Source organism: Maylandia zebra, linkage group LG12 (assembly GCF_041146795.1).
Source record: "Maylandia zebra isolate NMK-2024a linkage group LG12, Mzebra_GT3a, whole genome shotgun sequence".
Taxonomy (NCBI): domain Eukaryota; kingdom Metazoa; phylum Chordata; class Actinopteri; order Cichliformes; family Cichlidae; genus Maylandia; species Maylandia zebra.
In genome coordinates this window covers 12,355,538-12,367,584 of record NC_135178.1, presented here as the reverse complement: position 1 = coordinate 12,367,584, position 12,047 = coordinate 12,355,538, and the positions used below count along the sequence as shown (strand labels likewise).

Here is a 12,047-nt window from a genome sequence, read left to right as displayed (position 1 = left end):
TAAAAATGACACAATACAATTCTTCTTCAGAAACACTATAATTTTAGAAAATAGTAATTTTATGTATTTTTTTAATGTATTTTTTGCTAATTCTGCTTAAAAACAATATTTCTGCTTCTAATATCGCAAATACGCGATACTTTTTGGTGCATCAGTGGACCTTGAAGTATTTAAATCTAAATATAATAATAATTTAATAATAATTTCAAATAAAATACACTGAAAATCCATTTAATTACTGTACACCTTACACCTGACTCTTGGAACATAAAATGTTACCAGTTCTTCTGTTTAAAAAAAAAAAAAAAAAAAAAAATATATATATATATATATATATAAAATATATATATATATATATATATATATATATATATATATATATATATAACATATATATATATATGTTTATGGCACTATAATATGAAAAATATTTTTCATATGTATATATTTTTTATTTAAATCCTCTTTACCTTTTTTTGACTTAGTAGATGTGTATAGTAGTAGATGCTGTGACTGACTCCAACTGGAAAGCAGGAAAGAGCCATGTATTCTGCAGCTCGGCTCATAACTTGCACTCTGTTAAGTGCTCATATTACCCCAGTTCTTCAGCAGCTTCACTGGTTGCCCATAGAAGCCAGGATAAATTTTAAAATCTTACTTCTCACGTTCAAATGTATCCATAAATCTGCTCCTTCATATTTGTGTGACCTGCTCCATATCACCACTGTTTCCCGCCCTCTCAGATCATCATCTGCTACTCATCTTACCGTTCCGTCCTCACACCTTATCACTAAGGGGAACAGAGCTTTCAGTCGCTCTGCTCCCCGGCTCTGGAACTTTCTTCCTCCTGCACTAAGAAATATTGACTCCCTCTCCATATTTAAGACACAGCTCAAAACACACCTGTTTAAACTGGCTTATTCGCTTTAATGCTGATTTTATCTGTTGTCACGCTCTGTTTTGTAATTTTAACTTATTTTATGTATTTTATGACTACTGTTCCTTTTATTAATTGTGTTTTTTGCAAGGAGACCTTGGGTTTCTGAAAGGCGCCCTCAAATAAAATGTATTATCATTATTATTATTATTATTATTATTATGTCTCTTTTCTTTCCAGTATCTCCCGCCTTCGTCCATCCAGCCTTTCTCTCTGGCTGTCTTCTTTGGCTCCTGCTTTCAGCTCCCCTCTCTCAACATTGCTTGTTTTCTGGCACAGACGATCACATGATGTATCTCTTATCTCCCTATCTGCCTTTCCTCTAACTTTCTCAGCCATATTGTTCTCTTTTTCCATCTCCCTTCATCAAAATTTCTAACTTTCCTTCTTATCTATGCAAACCCTCTTATATTTCCAGCCCCCTCTATCCCCCACCCCCTTGGCTTTTCTCTCTCTTCCATCCAGCTGTCAATTTTTGTTTGACATTTTTCTTTTACATCGTCTTATCCTGTATCGAGTTGTCATGGCCTCTGGCACCCCTCTTCCTCTGAACCCTGCCTTGCTCTCCGTTTCCTTTACACTTCCACTGCTCTCCAGTGTGCTCCTTCAGCAATCTTCCTTCCCCTCTTTCATCTTCCCTTGAGTCTTCACCTTCTTTATCTACCTTTTCCTTCATCCTGCACCCCCACCTCCTATCCTAAAACCATCAGCCCGTCCTCATCTCCCTTTCAGTCACAGTCTGTACTTTTTCCTCTCTGTGCTTCTGTTCCATCATTTAATCATCCTCTCTTTCTTTTGTTCATCTTCCCCACTGCTCTGCTTATACAATTCATTCCTAACCTCCATCGCTCTGCCATTGTTGTGTCCTCTTCATCTTCTTCCAGCTTCACCTCACACCTTCTGTAATTCTAATACACTTCTCCAGCTTCTTCTGCCTCTGTGTCACACCCTCTCCTGTCTCCTAGCATTTTCTTTTCCCATTCTGCCCTCCCCGCCTTTGTGCGTTCATCTTCTTTGCTTCTGTGTCCTTCCTTTTCTGTCTACTTTCATTCCTTCCTCTCTCTACTTTGTATCCTACATCCTTATTTTGGACCCTCTGCACTCTTTTCATGTCTACACCTTCTGTTCTGTGTTTTTTGATCTTTCTATCTTGATTGTCTTACTTTTTCACTCAGCCTTGTTTTTTTTAATCTTTCACCAAGCCATCTAACAGATCTTCATCCACTTTTCTGTAGCCTGTCACTCCGCTCGTTTCTGGGTTGTTGTTTTTTAACTCGACCTCTCTATTGTCAGTCTTTCTCTTCTACTGGCTTTTTTTTAAAAAAAACCCAAAAAACCAAAAAAAAAAATCTTCCAATATCTCTTGTCCACACTCTCTCTCACTTTGTCTTTAATTTTCTTTCATCTTTATTCAGGAGGAGTGTAGCCCTCCAACTAGTTGCTTTCTCTCTGATCAGTTTTACTAATCGTCTACTCTGTGGATTAGACTACTCTGTCTGTTCCCCGTTCTTTTCTTTCCACATTCATCTTTCTTCCATTTTATCCAGTTTCTTTTTGTTTCTCCTGTTACTACCCCTCTTCTTTTTCTTTCTACTGATGTCATCTTTGTGCTTCTCGCTGAGCGACCTATCTTTCTCAACCCTTTTAGCCATATTTTTCCTTATTAATATTAAATTTCCACACTTTCTGTTCTCTTTCTATTACACTCATTGACCTTTACATCTCTCTACCTCAGAAAGACATATGCAAATGTAAGTATAAATTACACCTTATTGGTCATGCTTGGGAAGAAGCTTCCTATCCTTCTTCATCATTCCCTTTTCCTTCATCTTCATAATCCTTTATGTTTCTCACCACTAACTTTGTCATCTTCCTACCCTTTGAACCTATACCTGCCATTTGTGCCCTCCACCTGGATCTCTCTCTCTCTTTTTTTTAAGCGGTCTTTTTGCTCCCTCATCCCTTCAGTTCACCATCCTTTCCTTCACCCTACTTCTTCATACTCTTATACATTTGTCTTTCTATTCAGCTTTAAATTCTCCCTCTCACATCTTCTGTTTCCTCTTCGTTTTTTTCAACCTTTCAGTTCAGTCAGTACTGCTGCTCCCATCCGTCTGCTTCATCCCAAACAAGCTTGACTGGGGTTTAAGTCTGAGGACTGTGCTGGTCTGCCATCATTTGTGTGCCTACCTTTATTTCTCTTTGGGAGGAGCCCAGCCCAACCAGTCTGTCTTCCGCTGTTACTTGTCTTTTTTTTGTCCTAGTAATGCATCGCAGGGTGTGGTAACACAGTTTGTTCCCACGCAGCTTTTGCATGTAGGTTTTGTAAGCATTAAAACAAAAGTTGGTCCTCCAGTACACATTTCTTTCCACCCCACAACTAAAACCATCCAGCAGGAGTGTGTGTGTGTTGGTCAGTCGAATAAAAATAAGGGCGTGTGTACTAATGTAGTTTTGTGGTAAAAAAAAACCCCCATATATATATATATGTATGTATGTATATATATATATATATATATATATATATATATATATATATATATATATATATATATATATATATAATTATATATAAATATATAAAAATAATATATAATAATATATAATATATAAATATATAATAATATATAAATAATATATAATTATTTTTTTTAAATTTATTTTTACATTTTTATTTTTTTAAATACTTGTTTTTGGCTCCAGCAGGACACACGAGCCTGATGCAGCGTCTCTAGCCACCAGGGGTCACTAGACAACAACATGACAGTCCATCTTTCCATGTTTTAGTGTCGGTGTGATATTTTTGTAGCTGTCATGTTCACAAATTGAGCTGCAACTTTGTAAAGTCTGCATGCTCTCTCCAAGTACCTCTGAGGTTTTATCTACTGCGTGGACTTGTACTCCGCCCCCCAGTGAGGGTTTTGATACGGGCGACACGGGGCGGCATCGTGGTGGGGGGCGGAGTTCTCTGGCTGGCTGGAGCAGCATCTAATAACCAACTCACAATATAAAACAAAATAAAAACAAAACAGCAAACACGAAAACACCAGACATCATGATACAGACTTGTAATTTGCGCCGATGTTTTTTCGAAATTCTATACGCGAAAAGTGATCGCGAGAGCCCTCGGTATGCCTGCTTGCTGCTGAAGTCAAAGTAAACTTTATTGGCATCTCTGCCACATACAGTCCAGTATATAGAGAGACGAGACGACGAGGCTCCAGTTGCAGCAGTGCAAGTAAACAAACAATAAATATAAGAAGAGTAAGAAAATAAATATAGGGGAGACCGGGGATAGTTGTAACGTGGGTCAGTTGTAACACTTCCAATTTCTCCAATCAGGGCTAAGTTTCAAATGATGTGATTAATCCTGTGCATGCCCATCTCAGTTCTGCTATCACGTGAAAAATCAGCACATTTTGTCAAACACAAACAATTTAACACGAAAAAAAGTAATTTGTATGCCAAAAAGTAAGTTTTTCTACTTTATTTCAATTTCTAATAGCATTATCTGCTTTGCAGTTAAACTCATCAAACTTAAATTATGTTATTTGTATGTCTATGGGGATATAGTCTGTGTAAGTCTTTAGTGCTAATGTTTTAGCCGTTGGCTGTAATGTTAGCTAGTTCATGGCTATAGGAGTCTGGGTCAGTTGTAACAGCAACAGTCTGGGTTAGTTGTAACAATAATGCAGATGTTACAACTTACCACACTTTTACTTTAACTTATATTAAACAAGTTGGGGCAACGACATCAGCAGAGAGAGGTTCACTGGTCGCATTTGTATATGCGGTTAATGCCATTGGCAACACAATTCCTCCACTGTTTGTGTTCCCACACATACACATTCTCACACTGTGTCAGAGATGGACCAGTAGGAAGTATTGGTAGTGGAAATAAATTAGGATGGGTGCAAGAAACAGATTTCCTCATCTTTCTGAAGCACTTTGCAAACCACACCAAGGTAAGCCATGATAAAAAGTAATGGAATTGCGATGCTGGTGAACAACTACATTTTTTCAGCTTCATTGTTATGTTCAAAATTGGTGCAAGAGCTGTAGGTTATAATGCCCACTGGACCAATGAGGCCAAACTCAAGGAAGACCAACCAAAATTAATGAAATATTCAGTTGCAGAAAATTCCATAATTTGTCTTTTTTGGGGGGTTGGTATATGTTCAAAAGTTAGATTTCTGCATTCTGTCACACACACACACAGCTACATAAATGGCTCTAAGTGCATTCATGTGTTGAATAAACAAAGATTACATGTTAATGTTTTGTTAGTACCCTTATTTCATTGTGTTACATTTTACCCCAGGATATGTTACAACTAACCCAGACTATGGGGTTAATTGTAACATTTCACTCTTTGTGTTTGAGACCATACCATGCAATGGGTAATTGTGCTGCAGAGAAAATAGCTGCACTATTTAATAGCAGAGACATGTAAATACTTTGCATTACATTTTGAATCCACTACCTTAAAAGAGCTCCAATTTACAGACAGAAATGTCAAAAATGTTACAACTATCCCCGGTCTCCCCTACACTTTAGGACTCGGGGTAAAGGGATCAATAACAATTGAAAATTTATAATTTACAGTTTGATGATTTAAAGTCTCACACACAACCAGTCGAAAGGGGAGGGAGACCTGCTGCTTCCAAATAGAGCACATTGCATTCATAATGTTGTAAATCCAAGCCCATTATCTATTCATGATTTGAATCCTGGGTTGTGTGAAATCCCAGAAATAAACCCTATTTGCCTGGGGCGCCAAACAGGCTAGGACCGCCACTGCCGCCCCCTCCCTACTGCACCGGATCCCGTCAAGAGCACCATTTAATGACATTTACTGTACATTACTGTGTTTGCTTTCCAACAGGACATGTGCCCGAAGCCAATTTACTGTATCGCAACAGCTCATTGCTCGCTCAGTCCATTTCATGTGCACTCCGCAATCTCCTCTGCATTATAAAAGTGCTTATTTATGGTTTGATAAGCACAATTATTCAGCCGGGCCAATGTGTGCTTCGAATTTTAAACAAACTGCACAAGAAATCGAAGTTTATTCATCACGACGATTTGACATCCATACAGCAGCCTGTAATATCCTGCTGAAGAGCGAGTGGGGCTGCCGCACTCTTATCTTCAATGGAAAGTGTTTTTTGTTTTTTCTCACAGTAGTTCAATCTGTCTGTCACTCTGGTGTTACTGGGGCACACACACACACACACACACACACACACACACACACACACACACACACACACACACACACACGACAGAAAATCATCTCCGTAGTTACTGATGAGATTGCTGCTACTTTGGTTGAGCATACAGTCCACACCACATGGGTCAAGTATTGTCCTTTATTTAAAGAGCTTTGATAAGGGCTGAATCATCTATGAAACGCAACAGCGCAGCAGGACATGAAATATCGACCGGAGATCAATGCCCTCGTGTACAGTAACCACCCTCCATTTGAAATGTCAAACATTACTGACTATAAGAAACTTCTGTTATTATTATTCTTGTTGCTTCCCTCAAGAGGAACATCAGCAGCAGATTTTAAATCACACTGTACAAGGAAACGAGCTCCTTGCTGCTGAGCATGGACCCCCCACCAGCTGTGAGGTCCACCAGGTTACTTGTAATTAGTCTCACTGAGACCAGCCTGAGAATAGATGAACTAATAAGAGAGAACAGGGGCCTTAGTCATGGAGCTGGCAGACTCTGTAGGCTTTGAATCTGGAGACCAATTTTATGTGTGAAACTAAAGAGAAAGTGTATTGCGAAGAAATTACAGTGAAGTAAGCTTTCTTTTTTTTAAAAAAAAACCTTGGAAAGAGTTAGAAAAGAAACTAACTCCGTTTTATCTGCTATATTTTTATATAAAGGCTGGAAAAGACTTGACTCTGTGTAAAGGTCATTTTTATACTTCAGGCAATCTTGAACAGGACCTAAATGTTCTAGTCTTTAAGCTATAAACAGCTTCTGCAGGTGGTCTTATATATTGTCTGCTGGGAGTGCGCTACTCCAGGGTGCACTGTTCCCCCAGCTGAATGGTCTGTGAACGCACATTAACTCTTCAATATCATCCATTCTTGGAAAAAAAATAATAATAAAGGGATTTAAAATAGCAGAAACAAAACCAAACCCATGGCTAATATGTGATCTGACTGTGAAGCAGAAACAAAAAGGTTTTGTCTCTGGTGATCTGGATCAGATTTTAAAGTGTCTTCGGCTCCTGGCTCCATCTCATATTTGCTTTTCAGGCGTGAGAATTGCAATGAAATTTCCAACCTGACTCTTGTGTCTTTGCCAAAATATGAAAATGTTCCTTTAATAAAGCCTTTCCTCCTGGTGTCCTTGCAATAAACCATGCAATATTAACTGGCCTTGACACAGGCAAATGACATACTGCCAATATGAATGTAGCTACACACGCCTGTGCTTTCCCTGCTACAACTTCCAGAAATGCTCTTTTAAGAAAAAAAAAAAAACTGCTTGCTGTGATGTAACTATCACAAGCCAGTGCAAGTCAAAAGGAAAGTTGCTGTGCGTCATCAAGCATCCTCAGCAATCATGTCTTACGTAGGACTGTTTGGCTGACATGGGTCCACTGAACTGCTTCCGCCTTGTGCAGCTCCTCTGTCAGTGTTTAATAAAGTGACTTTAATAGCTTGGTGCTCTGTGTCAGCTTGAAGGAGACCCATTGAATACCCCGAGGAAGCTGTAGCCAGGCAACTAAAAGAGGCTGTGGTCTTTTCCTCAAAGAAAATGGAAGGCCGGACGCAGAGGCCAAGACCCTATCTATCTATCTTTTCATGCACGCAACAGAAAATCGTGAGTACAACCTGGCCGACACCAATCAGGGAGTTGCTATTCCAAGCTGTCAAGTCTGCTTGCATTATGCAAGAAGCAACTGTGTGTGTGTTATTTTGAATAGTACAGAAGACACATAGGCAAATGAAGGCAAGAAATATCTTGCAGTCTACAAAGAAAAAAAAATAATTTCCAGATGTATTTTAATACCGGAGACACGCAGAATTGTATTCTGGAGGTGGTCATGTATTCTCGCTGTCATGGTGTTTGTTCAGTTTCATCTGCTAATCAGCAGATGAAACTGAACACTGTCACGATAAAGCTTCCCTGCAAGATCTGATGAACACAATGTGGGAGGACCATTAGGGCAATTCAGCAGAATGATAAGGGAACAAGAAAATATTGACCTAGCCGATCTATGTGTTTGACCTGTAAATGAACAACCTACATGTCTAACAGATGTCGGTATTTGCATAACACCAGGACTGGGATTCGAAAATCAGCAGCTGGTCTTCCTTTGACCTTTTCATCTGCCAAAGTCTAAAGATTAGTTCTTTCTCAGCCGGGATCAGAGGTGCCATTGACTTTGTCTCATGAGATTGCAGCAAAGAGTACAAGCTGAAAAATCATTCTGTAGCACATCTATATTGTAATTCTTCACAAATCCTTTGGCACAGGCAGCACAAACCCCTCAGGTTTCCACTGTAATATTGATCCTCTTGCTATGAATATTGACACAAGGTAAAGCAAGATGAATTATACATCATTCTCACTGTTGAAAGGAAAGCAAGAATATGACTGAGGAGAATTGAAATGCTCAAAACAACAGCTTGAGCAAATCTCTGGCCAACTAGTTCATGTTGTTCCTGTGATCTGGAGAGATTTTTTCTTTTTTTCCCTTTAAAAAAAAAAAAAAAAAGAGAATCTCTCTAAATTAAAATGCACAGAGCCAAGATCCCAGTCTTCCTGGAACAGCTCGACTGACAAGGAGAGACTGGCCCTGTGGACTCATTAAGTATTTGTCTCCAGCTGAGCTTCATTTCGTAGTGCAGTAATGTGCTTGTAGACTGGGTTACAATTGGTAACAATGTAATAAAAAAAAAAAAAAAAAAAAAGGGGGGGGGGGGGGCTAATTTAGGTTCCACTCGTTGTCAAGTGCCACTGGAGTTTGCAACTACCTCTGGCATCTTGGGTCCTTTATTGCAAGGGCGGGGGGAATGAACACTTCTGCTTCACTCGGCTGGTGTTCTGAAAGGAAACAGACTAGAGGAGTGAAATATGGGAAAGGAGAGGGGATTGGAAGTCAGCAAAGGGCAGCACAGGCCAGCAGAAGCATGCAGTCAATTATGCTGACAAGGACCTGAGAGCTCTCTTCAGGGCTAAGCTGCCTTTTGGAAAACAGCATGGCAGGTGAACAGGTTTGGGTCTTTGTAAAGTGTGAAAACATCTTACACTCGACCTCCTGAAATATCATAAAAGCTACAAGGCACCTGGCAGCAAAAATAAAATAAATATAAAATAAAAAATAAAAAATCTCTCGCAGTTGGTCTTTGATCTCCCTTTCAGACAGGACGAAGCATGAGCGTTAGCAGGCATTCCCCGAATATGAATATTCAGCACTAATTCCCATTGATCTCTCATACACTTTCCTCCCCTTCCCGTGCTGTTTAACATCTATTGCACCAAACACAACACTGATTTATTCAACACTACGAGCGCATCTAAAATGTGTTGTGATCTCAGACTTCCCCCTTCTAAATAATGCACACTGAGGCAGCACACAGAATTTGACCTCAGAAAGAAACAAAGAGTTTGAAATATTTAATATTTAGAAGTTGAAGGGTTTGGAGGGTCCCCCCATGTACACTATATAACACAAAAAAATATATCAAACCAGCGCTAAATGACCAGCCTTCTGGTCAAAGGGTAGCATTTACTTTCCTGGGTAACTTGACCTGCAAGATGACAGCTTCAAACCAGCATGTAAAGCAAGGCAGAAACAAAGAAAAGAGTTTAAAAAAAAAAAAGTCAGTACAAGAGCTAAATATGAAGCAAATATTACAACACATTTCCTAGAGATACTTTCTATAGTGCTATGCTACACAGTGCTTTTTATTGCACACCACACGCTAAAACTGTGCTTTATCTTATATACAACGGAAGGAGCCCGCTCTTGTCCTTTACTGCCACTTCTATTTTGTTTTATTGCGATTGAGAAATGGTGGCTGTGTCGCACATTTTATCACCCCCCTACACATCTGTATTATATACACACACACACACACACACGGGAGCATGGACGTGTCAAACAGCATGAAATGCATTCATCTTTTGCCAAGGTTCTCTGCAAAAGACCATTAAAGCGACAACGGTGGCGGGTTTAGGTAATAAGAAATGCATTAAAATGATGCCGGTAAGTCCTCCACCTAGAGCTACATCTAATGCACAAATGTTCCCTCCTTTGGTTGTATTCTAAGCTACTCTGTTGATAATCATTTACATGTTGCAGTTCACAACCCCTCGATGTTTTCGTCATCACTATTAACACCAGATAAAAAAAATAAAAAATAAAATAAAAATAAAAATAAAAACATTTGCTGCTCCACGACCCACCTGCTTTTTTGTCCTTCCAGCACTCTCTTGGGGTGCTAATATGCATTTAAACATGATTTCCAAGCAGATCATTGCAGAGAGAAAACATGGTGTAACAGAGTAAAAAGGCATCTCCTCTTTTTTATATGCGACAGCACGTGGGGGAAAAGACTATACATACTGTAAATATCCTGTAAACCTGTCCAACCTTTGCACCATCACTGCGTTCTCTTTCCTCTTACATGTGGACTCATACTGATTGGAGGACAACCTGCCATCCTGCTTAGGGCTCTTCAGCCTGCTCCTTCTGGACTGCCGTCCTGAAGAGTCTACCTTTTGCAAATGTCAAACCAAGAAAGAAAGAAAATCTCTGGAGAGTGACACAATAAAGGCTGAAGAGCACCAGCTGCTTTCTTTGTCTTTCAGTTAAAAAAAAAGAAAAAAAAAGAAAAAAAGTATGGATTTACGTATTGTTGCTGACAGAGCCGTTGCTCAAAATCGACCCCTTGGTGACCTCTGTGCTGACGGTGGAGAGCGGCACACTCTCGTACCTCTCCACCACGGCCCAGCAGCGGCAGCGCAGCAGCGTGGACTTGAGCTGTTTCTGGAAATTGCTGTTGAGGAAACCGTAGATGATCGGGTTGACGCAGGTGGAGATCATGGCAGTGAGGTGGCACAGCGAGAAGATGATGTCATGGCTGCAAGACGGGATGAGCTCGTGGTGCCAGTCAAACACCGTGTTGAAGACGTTGAGCGGGAGCCAGGAGAGGGCGAAAGCCACGACTATGGCGACTAACATGGCATTTATCCTCGTGGAGCCCTTGTTCTTTTTCTGAGCGGTGTTCCTGCTGCGGTCCACCATGTCCTTCCTCCTCCTCAGGCGAAGGTAGACATGCAGGTAGCAGACCATGATGAGGATAAGCGGGAGGAAGTACTGAAAGACGAGCAGGGAGGTGAAGTAAGCTCGCCGTTCCTTAACTGACGGCCACTGCTCCATGCAAATAAAGTTGTCATTTATTGGGAGTGGAGTGCTGAAGTTCTGAAAAGGCAAAATGAGTACGTTGTAGGAAAGCAAAGGCACTGAGATTATGCAGGCCACAATCCAGGTGATAGCCACAGCCAGGTAGGAGTGGGCTACCATGGGTTTCCATCCTGTCGGGTGGACGATAAGCTGGTAGCGCTCCATGGCGATCAGAACGAGGGAGAAGATGGAGACAGTGACTGATATACACTGGATGAAAGGTGTGAGCTTGCAGAGGGTCTCTCCTAAGATCCAGTGGTCCATCAGTGTGTAGATAATAGTGACCGGCAGGCATATAATGCACGTGAGAATGTCTGAGCAGGACAGATTGACAATGAAGATGTTGGTCACGTTGTGCATCTCTTTGTGCCGTGTGATGACAAACACCAGGCAGGAGTTTCCAATGAGCCCCACTGCCATGACTGTACTGTAAGCAATGATGAGTAACGTGGTGCCACTCACCGACAGCAAGCAGTCCTCGGTCGAATTCCACGAGGCTTGGTTGTGATTGGTGCTGTGCTGCAGCTCCATGGCAATAGTTTTCCCAGGCTCGCTTCGAACACAGAGGACCAATCGAACCAGATTGTTTTGCAGCACCTGCTGTAATTATTTTATGAATGATATAAGAGTTTTCCCTAATCCTTAAGCTCAGCCAGTCTTTAAAGCAGT

General features: G+C 40.4%; 1 protein-coding gene across 1 annotated transcript; it reads right to left on the bottom strand.

Annotated features, from left to right (window-relative positions):
* Positions 1–8,893: 8,893 nt before the first annotated feature.
* npy8br (neuropeptide Y receptor Y8b) lies at positions 8,894–12,047 on the bottom strand. Its single transcript, XM_004544112.6, has one exon. The coding sequence runs from the start codon at positions 11,907–11,909 to the stop codon at positions 10,821–10,823; it is 1,089 nt and encodes a 362-aa protein (XP_004544169.1). The 5' UTR covers positions 11,910–12,047; the 3' UTR covers positions 8,894–10,820.